The sequence below is a fragment of the Ostrinia furnacalis genome, unplaced genomic scaffold, assembly GCF_004193835.3.
Source record: "Ostrinia furnacalis isolate ACB-3 unplaced genomic scaffold, ASM419383v2 OfSCF5816, whole genome shotgun sequence".
In the NCBI taxonomy this organism is placed as follows: Eukaryota; Metazoa; Arthropoda; class Insecta; order Lepidoptera; family Crambidae; genus Ostrinia; species Ostrinia furnacalis.
Genome location: NW_021136055.1, coordinates 319,468 through 333,318, shown reverse-complemented (window position 1 = coordinate 333,318; position 13,851 = coordinate 319,468). Strand labels below are relative to the sequence as shown.

Here is a 13,851-nt window from a genome sequence, read left to right as displayed (position 1 = left end):
TTCAAATTGAATTCTAATCGATTAGATGTACTTTTTTTAAGTTCTGCCAACATTACTAAAAAAATGTATTTGACATTGACTTGACGTTGACAGAACAAAACAATCATGTTTACGTGTCAAGTTGACTGTCATGAAAATTCACAATAAAAAATTCAAAGAAAATTATTTAGGCCCATTTTACTAATGATTGGTAAGAATCTATTGCTTAAAATTGCCTATAACTTGCTATTGTAACCCTTATGAAGTATTTTCTTGATCGATGATCCGTGAAATTTTTTTGTAAATCACGAAATGTTTATAACTTTTCAGGATAAAATTTACAACAATGTCATGGTTCGCGGACCTCGCCGGCAAGGCAGAGAACCTGCTGAACAATTTAGACGAGCAGACCGGCGCGGCATTGCGGAACCATAATGTGGGGAAGCCGAAAAAACATGAATTTCATCAGGAATTTGCTGCTGGGCAGAAAAAGCGGCCTACGGGTCGTAACTTCAAGAAGGTGTCTACTTCAACGGAAACTAGGGCCACTATTACGCCAAGTCGGAAACCTTCACCTACATCCCACCAGCCTCGATCGCCAAGTAAAGATAGCCAAGACATAGTCATCAGAACACCAAGAAGCAAAAAGTCTCCTAACAGAAAGCCTAATACTCAGTTTAGTCTCAACCATTGCCCAAGAACTCTGGTGGGTGACATAAAAGATAGTGATGTTGACGATCAATATGGTTTAAAACAGCGCAGTAAGTTTTTGCTTTATAATTTTAAAAGATTTTCCAAGCAGTTTTATTTCTACAAATATTGTTAAGACTAAAGGCTCTTCTGATAATATCTTACCATCAATTTGATGAGTTAACAGAAAATTATAGTTAATTCTTTACTGATAATATCTCTCTTATGAATTCAGAACTATGTTTCTTTTATAATCAGATTTATTACATTGGTAAATTATCATTCATTGTCCTTTTTGCAGGATACAGCTTGCCCGCAGATTTAGAGCTACTCAGCAGTCATAACCTGACATATAAAATGCAAAATTTAGAAGTGGAAAACGCCATGTTGAAAAATGAACTCAACGTCATGAACCGAGAAGTGTCGGAACTGTTGGACAGGCTACGTCGGACGGAGGATGGTAATTTTAAAATTAATGGTTATAGTGAAGGTACTTTGTTTATTTGTTGGCATGATGTCAAATTGGTGGTGGTACCATAATTATGTTGTTTTATTGAGTTTTTAGCTATCTTTTCTGCTTGTAGTGAATGAAAAATGTATAAAATTTGCCTAGTTTGGATCTAAATTGTGCCTTTAATGTTATTTGTGTATTATGTATTAGCTACAGATCTCAATTGTTTATGTTTGAAGCTTCATCCTAATTTTATTTAATTAGGCATTATTCATGTATTGTTATTAGGTAGTTTATTCATGTGATCTGCTAAGTATTTCCTTGATGCTTTTTCTTTTAGACTAGGGTATAATCACAATAGATTTCTTGCAGTAAAACTTTATATTTGCTTCCTCTCATGTATAATTTTTAGCTTGTCCTTGATCTAGGTTCTGACTTCTGAGTATTATTCAACAATTTATATTGGTTCCAGAGCTAAGCAAGACACAAATCAAATTCGAAAATTCAGAGCTGCACAATCAAAGGATAACATTAGACAGAGACTCTCAGATCACACAAATTGAACAACTTAAGCACAAGATAAACGAAATTACAATGGTTGAAGTCGCGCGGCAAAAGGACCACAGTCAGGCCTTGGAGACGGAACTCAGTTTGTTGAAAGATAGGAATTTGGAACTAGAAGAAAAGTATGTTGATTAAATTGTTTTGAAATTAACGACTTTTATGTTTAAGTTTGCTCAGACACTTCTCTGATTGTTCTTGTATGTACTTCAAAACTTTAAAGTATAAGTAAACCTACTCCCTGTTTTAAAGGTAAACTTTGCAAGCAACAAACACTATTCCCTGCCATAGGTCACCAGCTTAGACATTCTACTGATTACTATCTCTAGAACTTATAAAGAGGAATAAATAACAATAATTGATTATCAAAAGCATCACTATCCCTTCAGTCTATCTAACTAAATGCATGTCATTGAATACTAAAACTTGTTTTTTTATACACATTGATAGGTGTTTTAATATAAGTTGTATTAAAATGTTATTTTTTATTTATTTTAATATTTCTTTATTTTTATTTTCCTTCTAGAATCAAACAACTCACAGACAAAACCAATGAAAACAACGCATCACAATTAAAACTAGAAAACGATTTACGACACGCACAATCCACAATAAGTGAACTAAAAGCCAACTTAGAAAAATCAAACGCCGAATGCCAGAGGCTAGAAAAAGATTGGGAAACGTACAAACTGCGAGTGAAGAGTATGCTGTTTGCCAAAGACAACGAAATCAAATCGTTACAAGAGGGGATGAACCTAACTGAAGACACGAAGAACTTGATCGAACAGTTGGACGGATTGAAGTGAGTGTCACCATTTAATTTGTGATTTATTAAAGGGCGATTCCATTTGTTGCACTCGCGATATAGATCGTTTCATCCACGAAGACGCGCACCACCATTCTTCCGCTAATGTTTGAGTGTTATGGGTACACGCTAAATTATCCATGAGTGCACACGCACACTACAATAATGACGCTCGGATTGCTCGGACCAACTCCCCGCACCCCTCGACCAAAAATTGGTGGGGCACGTCTTCGTGGATTAAACGATCTACCTATTGTACTTTTGAACCCTCCTTTTTTTCCAACATTGATTTTATTGAAGGTCATTTTTGTTGTGTCGTTAAGGAAGGAGCATTAAATGCGTTTATGTGTTACACCCGCGTTAATGGAATCGCCCTAAGGTTCCGCTTATAGATCTTCGGCGTAATTTGTTACTGAATTTGATTTTAAACCAACTTATCAATAGGTTAAATTAATTTTAAGATTAAAAAATACTTATTTTGTCCAGAGAGGAACGCGAAGTGTTATCCGACGCAATATCCCGAGTGCGCGGCGAGTGTAACGATATGAAGACCTACATAGATCAGCTGGAGTCGCGACACAGCGCGACGGAGCGCGTGGTGACAGCCCTGAGAGACGCTTTGAGGGACGAGAGAGCTGCTAAGAACAGGGCTGAGGCACAGTGCCTTGCTATAGGAAAGGTGAGCCATTTATATTGACCACAGCTGGATGCAGTGGTTAAGAACTTTATAGATTACTTGGAGTCGCTACATGGCGCGTGGTGACAGCCCTGAGAGATGCTTTGAGAGACGAGAGAGCTGCGAAGAACAAGGCTGAGGCACAGTGCCTTGCTATAGGAAAGGTAAGTCTTTACAGTGCCTTGTTATAGAGAAGGTAAGATATTTATATTGGATGCAGTAGTTGAGATCTACGTAGATCAACTAGGGTCGGGACACAGCGCGACGGAGCGCGTGGTGACAGCCCTGAGAGACGCTTTGAGGGACGAGAGAGCTGCCAAGAACAGGGCTGAGGCACAGTGCCTTGCTATAGGAAAGGTGAGCCATTACAGTGCCTTGTTATAGAGAAGGTAAAACATTTATATTGGAGGCAGTAGTTGAGACCTACATCGATCAGCTGGAGTCGCGACACAGCGCGACGGAGCGCGTGGTGACAGCCCTGAGAGACGCTTTGAGGGACGAGAGAGCTGCGAAGAACAGGGCTGAGGCACAGTGCCTTGCTATAGGGAAGGTAAGTTATTTATTGACTAAAGTCCGGTCGCCAAGCACATAGAATTTCGTGCAATGACCCCAAGCTACCCATCCTTATCGCTCGCACGTAATTATATTGCTGTCGCGACTGTGCGATGGGCTGCCGCAGTGTGTGTGAGCGCTTGGGTAGCTTGGGGTCATTGGACGAAATTCTATCTGCTCGGCAACCGGACTTTACATAGCTTCGAGCAGTGATTGAGAAGTACTTTGGAATCGCGACACAGTTGACGTTCATAAGTGCCAAAATATTTAATCTTGATTATGGGTCTTGGTTATTACACCGCACTGTCTTGGTAACATCTAATTTACCACATTCTGCAAATAAGTCATGTATATTTCATAGATTGATTCTCAAAATTGTTCCAGGAGTTGAAAACCGTTCAAATCGAGACAGGCCAGACCATAGCTAGTCTCCGTACAGCATTACGAGACAAAGAGAACGAGCTAACCAACCTCCGCAACACGACCTCGTCTATCCGGACCACAGACACGAGTGCGCTGAATGTAGCCGACTATGACGTCATGCAGGAGTCCATAGACAATGATAAGATACATTATTTGACGGAGACGTTGGTCCAGAAACAAGGGAAGATCGATTCGTTGTTGGCTGATAATAACATGCTGAGGATACAGTTGGAAAAGTTGGAGGTAAGTGTCTTTTATTAAAACTTTAAACGTGTCACTTTTTAGTCACCTTCAGACCGCCCGCGCAATAGGCAGCCAATAGTATATGAACACTTGGCTGCCTAGTGCGCGGACTCCCATATTAACCATAAGCTAAGTAATTTTATTTAATTTAATATCTCCCATACACAGCCAGTGCGCGGGCTCGCTTATTACTTTGTAATACGTCTCAAAAATAGTTCAAATGACACTTTTTCAATTCCTATTCGGACTGTACAGTAGACAGATTTCATGGCCATTCTTCAAACCACGAACATTTAATTTTTTAATTTTAGAAAAATAATTTGGTTGGTAATTCGTTAATAGCAATCTTTAGAGCAAAACTTTCCACTCGTGTCGCTATGTTAAACGACTCGTGACGGCCCACGGTGGATCGAGCCCATACAAGGTGTTGGACATGGTGCTTTAAATGCAACTACTTAAAACAAGATTGATTTGCATATAAATTGAAAGATGAGACTTCATTCTATCAAATATCACTAATATCAAGTCATGATCTACTATCATAGTTATGTGGTGCGACCGTAAAGTGAACAAAGTCAAAATCATGGATTTTCTGACTTCTGTTTGTATTATCAATTTATCCAATTTCGTTCACTGGTTTTATGTTATTACTTATTAATGTATTAGCTTATACCTTTATCTTAATCTGTGTGTTAAAATGAGTGCCTAAAAAACTTCTAGCTTGGCTATTTTGACGTATTTTTAAAAGGTATTTTTTTAAATGAAAACTGCGTGTTTTAGTTGACATCTTGGGCGATCTTTAACAAACCATGAATGAGAGATGATAGATGACAACGTGGGCGATATTATTACTCAGTTTTTAGACCCTTATTCATCCATATTTTCGAGAAAATCACAAAAAACTAAATAAAAGCGCCTCATTTTTCCGCATAGCAAAATTAACTTAGGTAAAATTCGTTACACTAAAATAATGTCAGGTAAACCAAAGATGTTTATTTTGGTTTATGAGTTGTTTATCGTGTGCAATTCAGTAAAAATACTCATTAAAATGAAAAACCTCAAGTCAAATAGAGATTTGTATGCATTATTAAAAACCACGATGAAAGATCGCGCTAGTTCTTTAGCTAGGATACTAGAGCTGTTTTCGCATACACTCTCTTCAGATAAACAGAGGTAAGTACTAACGTAGTTAATACTTTATGAACATAAAGAAATACTATAAAACAGATATAGTAAAAAAATCATATTGTCATCATCTCAAAAGATTGTCGTTGAATTTAGTACATACCATACATACATTTTGTATGTATTTTTTTCTTAATTTATGATTGTGTTAGGTAGGTACTGAGTTACACATTTTATTTATCAGATAACTATAAAAAAAAAAAATAATTTCATTGACACTGTTTGTCGCAAGAAGAAGTAGTGTCATTATAATGAGAACCAGTTTTTAGCTACAAACGTAGATTGGCTTAGGCAATCTGTTGATTGGAGTCAGTTTTGTAGTCCGCTAAGTCCCTATAAAATTGCATTAGTATGTATCTAACAGCTAACAGAATATAAAATCAAGCTCGACAAAATCGAACAAAGTGATTGTGTGCAATGAAAAATCAGGCGTTTGCAAAAACATTTCTTTCATAATTTTAACACTTAATGAGAATAAATTTAGAGTATTGTTAGATTATGTATCTAACAGTTAACAGAATATGAAATCAAGCTCGACAAAATCGAACAAATTGATTGTGTGCAATGAAAAATCAGGCGTTTACAAAAATATTTCTTTAATAATTTTAACACTTAATGAGAATAAATTTAGAGTATTGTTAGACTATGTTACTCTTTAAATATGGAAACAGACCAAAATGATTGAGTATTTGCTTTTAATTGAACAATAAATACAAGTTTTTCATCACTATATTTTAAGAATTTTTTTCACTTATATTAATTGCCATCTAATAAGTAAAATCTATCACATTAGAAAGATAAACTTGTCAACCTTACACTGTAAAAATTTGAAGTTACTACGTTGACGCAATCTCATTTTATTTTAAAAACACTGAGTAAGGAAGCGATGTCCAACGCTTTGTATGGGCTCGATCCAGTGTGCGGCCCAGCCGTCGGCACAGGTGGTAAAACCCAGCTTTCCCCGTTCAAAATACACTCCATAACTTTTACAGAATACGAACTAGCTATTTATGTTCTTTAGAAAGACGAGATAGCTTTTCTATTTAGTGTTTTACTTTCTCTAAGTCAGCGACCTATTAACGTGTAGGTTACACAGGACATACCTAGGGCGATTATCACACTGCGCCGCGCTCCGCGTGATTTCGTATAAAAAATCCCAGTTGTCAGTGTGTTGTGCCGCGCGTGTTTTCTATACAAACTGAGGTACTTACATACAATGATTAAATCTGTCGTCCCGCGTACCGCGGCGGAGCGCGGCGCAGTGTGATAAAGTATGATAATCGCTTAATGATACAAGTAACATGACCATATGAGTACTTATATGTTTTTATCGGTCTGGGTGTTTATTTTCGATATTATGTCGGAGCGATTATGTTCGATCCGATCCGAATCCAAGAAAATTCGATTCAAATGGAAATAGTTCTATAGTGAAAAATTACAGCTTAACAAACTACGTAGCTGAATGAACTATGTATGTATACTTTTTGTGCACGTAACTGAACAAATACTACATCTATTGAGTCTGACATTCTCGTATAACGATCGGATGCAGAACGTAAACGATGTTACTCGTTGCAATTAAAAACCAGAACATGATTGGCCGTTTCTAACCGCAAAAGCAATAAAAAGGCCATATATGGTAAAATTGTTCTATGGTCAGTGCACGGGTTTATCCAAATTGTTATTCAAAGGATTTGTTATGCTAAATATAGTTTTCTTGGAATTCCCAAATTAGAAATGCCGAATCTGTATATTGTATGGTCGAGTGCACATCAGATTACACATTTTTGTTAAAAAATAGTTCCTATTACCATATCATAAGGTGCCAGTATTTAGCTTGATGTGCTTTGGCTGCACTAACATTGTAGTTTGGTTCTTAAAAGAGTGACAGAGATAATATTAAATGCCCGTATTTATAAACGATGCTTGCTTATGTGAAGCAGCAAATCGAACGCAGAGCGTTGAATAGAGCTTTGTTATTGTTTCGTGTGTTACTCTTTGCGTCCACGCGCACTGTGAGACCGCATAGAAATGTTTGTGAATACGGGCGAGAGTCTGTACTCGTAGTTACCAGAGTAAATAACAGCACGCACGTATTATCTCCGTAAATACCCGTAAATGCACCGTGACACAAGTCATGCATGAAACAATTGTATCAGTGTATATGTCACCGTAAAATTGTGAATTCCGTCAGATTATAATCTGACGTAGATAAATTACAATCTAACCTAACCTAACCCACTGTTAGTTTACAATCTAACGCGTTATATTATAAACTGACAGAGTTCACAATTTCACGTTGACATATATAAACCTTAATTTACCGCTTCAATCGTCGCACCAAAAATCCGCCACATTAATAATAAACAGCATTAAGTAAATAATAGGTAACTGCGTTTCTCTGAAATATCTCCAATACTTCGTGACCTCTATACCCCTATAGTAAACAAATTGTTATTCTCGTTTCAACGCACATTTTCCTTGTGGATATCACGATAACAATATTAATAACCAAAGTATGTGTAATGTTCCTGGGTTTTTTGCTCACTTAATCAACGCCATTTTAGACCTTGATGCATTTGTTTAAGTTTAAAATTGGTTTGCCTAGATTTAAGCAGATGTTTCTGATAGTATCTACAGTTCTTCCTAATATGGTAATTTAACAACATATTCGCGTTTAAATTCTAAATGTTTGTGATTGATTGAAACCACGACATTTCTGTGGTATTCCCATGCAATCTTATTTATTTAATGTGCTATTAAATGTGACACTGATTACTTTATGAAGTAGTAGGCCAGTAGAATTAAACACAAAAATTGATTAAATCGGAATATAAATATAAATATAAATATGCCTGGTCCAAGGTTCGACGCCACAAAATCAACTTTGTACGCGTGAAAGTAGTTTAAATACTATTTTCCGTACTTGCAACATTTTTCTTTACTGCTTCGCCTCTATTAGTCGTAGAGTGATTGTATATATCCTATAGCCTTCCTCAATGTATGAGCTATTCAACACAAAAATAATGATTTCAATCAAACTAGTAATTCTTAAGATTAGCGCGTTCAAACAAACAAACAAAAAACTCTTCAGCGTTTTAATATGAACTTGTTGTTCTTGATTTTTGGCGTCGAACCTTAAACCAGGCATACGGCTAGGCAACGTAGTCATGCAGGAGGATACAAGGAAGAGGGGCAGCCACAGTAGGTAACACAGAGTCGTTCAGGTGAGTGCCAGGAAGAGGTGCAGCAACCGCAGTTAAGGAACGGCTGGGACGAACAAGGATAGGCGCATCAAGCTTGTAAGCCTTGATAGGGTTACACTGGTAGAGGTGGCCCTTTTCAAGACTTGGAAGCCTGTGGGTAACAAACCANTTAGGCGGTTTCTGACAATGTCCTTTGAGTAAACAATGATTCAGGGTTGTGTTTTTACTGTTCTATTTGTGATGTGTTTGTTAATCGCCATTTATTTGTTGATAAACCTAGTAGGTATCTTTATATGATTTAAATAAAAATTTTCCTCCTCGCGTAATTAAACCGATCTGTGGTTTTAAATATTTTTTTATTGCTGTTTTTCTAAACTTATTCATATTCCGGTCATGTGGTCATGCAAGTGTGTCTTAAATGAATGGTTTTGTTCATATTCCTTTAATATTAAGATCTTACATGAAAAACTTTTGGCTTCCTTAAGAACCTGATCTAAGAGATGGGTAACTAATTACCGTTTTCACCATCAATCCCCAATTTTTCAGTGACCCCTATAGTAACACTTATCAGTTTTGTTTTCATAGGGGTCACTTAAACATTAGGGATTGATGGTGAAAACGGGCATCACTCTTGCAAACGTTTCTTGCGTCAACTCAGTAGGTATTACCTGAGCCTGCTCATTGAGTTAATTCAAAATTACGCTGATTACAAAGGACTGCCAAAGTGCTCTTTGGTCAGCCAGCAGATTATGAGAAATGAGCCATAGCGTGCTCGCTATGGCTCATTTCTCATAATCCTGCCCCCCTAGACAAGTTGCACTTTTTGATCGAATCAAAAATCGAATCCATCAAAACTCCATACAATAAAAATGCTTTTCGTCCATTTTCGACTGGTTTGCGATTATAATGTGCACATTGTCTAGACTGATGTTTAGAACTAACACATTTAAAACTTTCCAGTCTAAATTCAAAGCAGAGGTGATGTCGAAACGCAACCACACGCACAGCGTTCACGTAGAAGACCGCGACCGATGTCGGTCCCGCCACCAGCCCGTGTCGGCGTTGTCGGCGCTGTCGGTCCGATTCAGCGTCGCTATGAAGAGGCACCCGCTGTTCAGGACGTTTATTGTCATTTATATGGTAAGATCTTTGTTTTTCTTGAAAATATTTTTTTTAATAAACCGTAAACGAACTAAAGTCGCTGACGTAGCCCGACGGATTAGCAAGCTGAAGTGGCAATGGGCAGGGCACATAGTACACAGAACTGACGGCCGATGGGGCAGCAAGGTTCTAAAGTGAAGGCCACGCAGCGTGGGACGTCCACCCACAAGGACCGACGACCTGATAAAGGTAGCAGGAAGGCGCTGGATGCAGGCCGCTACCAACCGTGCGATGTAGAAGTCATTGGGGGAGGCCTATGTTCAGCAGCAGCAGTGGACGTCCTATGGCTGAAATGATGATGATGATGATATGGTAAGATCTTGAAACTCAAAACAGAGGTGATGTGGAAACGCAACCACACGCACAGCGTTCACGTAGAAGACCGCGACCGATGTCGGTCCCGCCACCAGCCCGTGTCGGCGTTGTCGGCGCTGTCGGTCCGATTCAGCGTCGCTATGAAGAGGCACCCGCTGTTCAGGACGTTCATTGTCATCTATATGGTAAGATACTACGTAGTTCGTATGGCGGCCGATGGGGCAGCAAGGTCCTGGAGTGAAGGCCACGCAGCGTGGGACGTCCACCCACAAGGACCGACGACCTGATAAAGGTAGCAGGAGGCGCTGGATGCAGGCCGCTACCAACCGTGCGATGTGGAAGTCATTGGGGGAGGCCTATGTTAAGCAGTGGACGTACTGTGGGTGAAATGATGATGATGATGATGACTTTTTTTATGCAGGACAAGGCAGGTATTTGACCGCCTTCGTACCTGGTGTTAAGTAAGATGCACTCAAGGATGGTACATATATCTGCCCTGTATGTAAGTGCCTATTATTCACTCTCGCCTTGAAAAGGCCCGGATTATAGTTTCTTACATTAGCGTTCTAAACTTCTTATACTGGGTGGTCTGACATCCAAATTAGTGGTGTGATATGATAGCTGGTAGCACATTCGTAGAACGAATAGCCGTTGGGACAGAAAAGTTCTCGAGTGGTGATCACCTATTTTTATTATTTATATAGTGGTGGACATCTTTCCAAAGACCTTTGTCCAGCAGTGGACGTCATTCGAAATCACACAATTATTGAAACTGCTGTTTGTCCACAGATATGTCTACACCTATGGGTACTGACGGTTCTCTTCACAAGCACGCCCGATGGTCACATTCCCCGGCACGTCAAGTCGTGAGCTTTAATATAGTCGCAAAATACGTTTCATGTTCATAAGAAAATATATCATTTCAAAATTTATCATTTCAATTCTATGGAAGATTTGGCTTAAACTCCTAACGCTGGCCAGACAGGTTGGAAAGGCCAGTTATTCGTATATTTTGTCCTTGTCTCTTCTTATGGTGCGTCCAGACTGGGCGAACAGGCTCGCGCGGCACGCTGGTCATCCTGCTCACCCTACTCTTGAGTGAGCAGGATGTCGAGTTTGTCGTTCGCCCAGTCTGGACGCACCATTACGACATCCACGCGAAGAGTGGTAGTCCTGTTCTACTACTCTGTCGATACCACACTTCTAAAATCAAACTGTCTCTTTATTAAGCAACAATTTATTTTCTTGTGAACATGAAACGACTTAAAATAAGCTTTAAGACAAGTGAATAAGCACCGATGTAAAAGTTCTGCTCAAATTAAAATATCACAAAAAAATTGATTAACCCCGCTAGTTTTAGAACCCAGTATTATTGTTTTATAATTTCCGCTTTTTCATGTTTTAACCGACTTCAAAAATGGAGGAGGTACTACAATGTAGTCTGGCTTATAGTTTCATAACTATACTATACATACAATACTGTATATCTCGATTAATTTGGAAAACTAACATCTAACATCTTCAGAACTTTTGCTAATGCTACCAAAATTCGATCAAAATTTAATAAAAGCCTTTAGCAAGTCTTTATGCAATATGTATTGGTGCTAGTGAATTGTATATAAATTGAAATGTAAAAATTGTATATTTAAAAAATGTGTAGTCGAATCTCGCTATGCGTTTCTTTGCCATAAATGTACCTTCAACAGTGTTGTTATTTTCGTAAATTGTATAATTTTGACGTTAAATTCTATTTTTTTATTCAGTGAATTGTTATTTATGTACTACTTTACTGGTACAGTCAGCAATCACAATATTAAATTAGTGATTAATTAATAAATAAAGTAGGTTAATTAAGAGGCAGCTATTATTATTCCAATATTATGTAGCGAGTGGTGTCAGTGAATTATAGTAGAAAGTATTTATTTATTATTTTGTTAAAACCTTTACATGCTGGCTGTACATCCAAAGTAAACACGTGAAATAAAAATTTGGTATTTATAACATGTGTTTTATTTCTATTCAGTTAAGGCTGTTTTCCACTAAAGCTGAGATGGAAAAAAGAAGACGAGAAGAGTTTTAAGCAACTAATACAATTTCTTACACGTCTTGTCTCCGTTTAGCTTCAGTGGTAATGGTTGAGTAAAGCATCGTCTATGCACATAATTATCACCTCCCCTTTTAGTGGAAAACGGTCCTTAGTCGATAGAGGGTGACAGCACAAACGCACCAATTTATAACGACAAATGTTTAGTAAGCTAATAATTTTTATTTAGGGTCTATAATTCACTATTGTCGCAAGCAGACATCGAGTGAGAAGGATGCAGTTGAGAGATTTAGAGATCAGAATTGGTATCACCAAATATTTGGCATTCAGTTATTAAGTACTTGACAAAACTGGAATTATTTTATGACACTTATTAGACATTTTATATTTTTCAAATCACTAAACATTCAACCTGTATGATTTTTTTTAAATTTTCAGCGGTACGGTACTTATTCTTTGACAGACTAACTTTTCCTCATGGTATTTGTATAGTGGTACCATTAGTTACACCTTATTTGTCGTTTGGTTTTTCCTCGTCTGAGTGTAATTATTAATTACGTTTACACTAACGGTACTTTTTCTTCGTATATTGCTTCTTGGTGACTAATCTGATTCGTGAAGTATTGGATTTGCATCATAGTCATTACTTAACCAGGAAGCGATTTATTAGGTAAAGGAGGTAGATAGATTCAAATAGGCGTTAACTGAAGTACTATCCGTTCCCTTTAAGTTTGCCGCTGGCGATATGACGTCACTCGAAGGGAAGCGTCTATATTTAACTTAACAAACTATAATTTAAATATTTTTTATTTATTATTATTGATAAAAAATTGTGTATTTGCGTAAAATAAGACACATCAATTGCGTTTAATCACTAACTAATTGCGTTTAATCGCGGTTGGAAGACGGGACGCGCATTCCACGGACCGGCAAACTTAGCGCGAACACGGGTAGTATTGGAGCGGCACGTGAGGGACATTGATATTTTATGACGTGCCACAGCATAACTGAAGTCCGGCTAACATTTGATGGCTCAAAAACACCCTCCCGCCCGTGACGCTCTCACACGTCACTGACTGAGAAGCGCTAGTCCTATATTAATGCTTTTATGTTACAAATTCACAGTTACCTACGATTGGATTAGCGTAGCTGATAGTATTGTGATTCGAATTACACATACATACTAGGAAATGACCATAGGACGTTGACCGAATAGAATAGCTACTGTCCATTACGATGTGGTCATCACACTACAATATGTACACTTGTCCACTCCAATGTTGTTCTCCAATTTTTTACAGTGTTGTCATTTAAATACTTTCGTTTATTATCTCTATTTTTTCATGTGGTTCGGGAAAACTGTACCTATAGACTACAACTTTAATAGCTACAGACTTGGCTCGATCAGAACACAGGAATGATCGATCGTTATCGTCTGTCTGAGCAATAGATACAAAAAAAGTAAGATTGGCATCGAACCCTAAACAGTGGTGGTTGATATCGTAACTCTTAACCATCGCGTGGACATTAAACTGAACTGAAGAGGAGAAAATCCACGAT

The 13,851-nt window shown here is 37.9% G+C and overlaps 1 protein-coding gene across 2 annotated transcripts; it reads left to right on the top strand.

Moving 5' to 3' along the window:
- The first annotated feature begins 85 nt into the window (after positions 1–85).
- On the top strand, positions 86–12,033 carry Golgin84 (golgin A5). Of its 2 annotated transcripts, none has more exons than XM_028316611.1 (9): positions 86–190; positions 310–740; positions 971–1,129; positions 1,593–1,806; positions 2,208–2,483; positions 2,973–3,165; positions 4,099–4,380; positions 9,732–9,911; positions 11,037–12,033. In XM_028316611.1, exons 2-9 carry the CDS (start codon positions 326–328, stop codon positions 11,115–11,117), a joined length of 1,800 nt encoding a protein of 599 aa, XP_028172412.1. In that variant the 5' UTR covers positions 86–190; positions 310–325; the 3' UTR covers positions 11,118–12,033. The 2 variants fall into 2 exon arrangements, with proteins under 2 accessions (XP_028172412.1, XP_028172411.1); XM_028316610.1 differs by having other exon boundaries at positions 971–1,159.
- Positions 12,034–13,851: the final 1,818 nt, after the last annotated feature.

What these genes read in the sequence shown, in the direction of transcription:
- Golgin84 (XM_028316610.1), top strand. Translation starts at nt 326, where the DNA reads ATGTCATGGTTCGCGGACCTCGCCGGCAAGGCAGAGAACCTGCTGAAC. An exon ending in ATATGGTTTAAAACAGCGCA is followed by an intron (nt 741 to 970) that starts GTAAGTTTTTGC and finishes TCCTTTTTGCAG; the next exon opens with GATACAGCTTGCCCGCAGAT. An exon ending in TACAGTTGGAAAAGTTGGAG is followed by an intron (nt 4,381 to 9,731) that starts GTAAGTGTCTTT and finishes AAAACTTTCCAG; the next exon opens with TCTAAATTCAAAGCAGAGGT.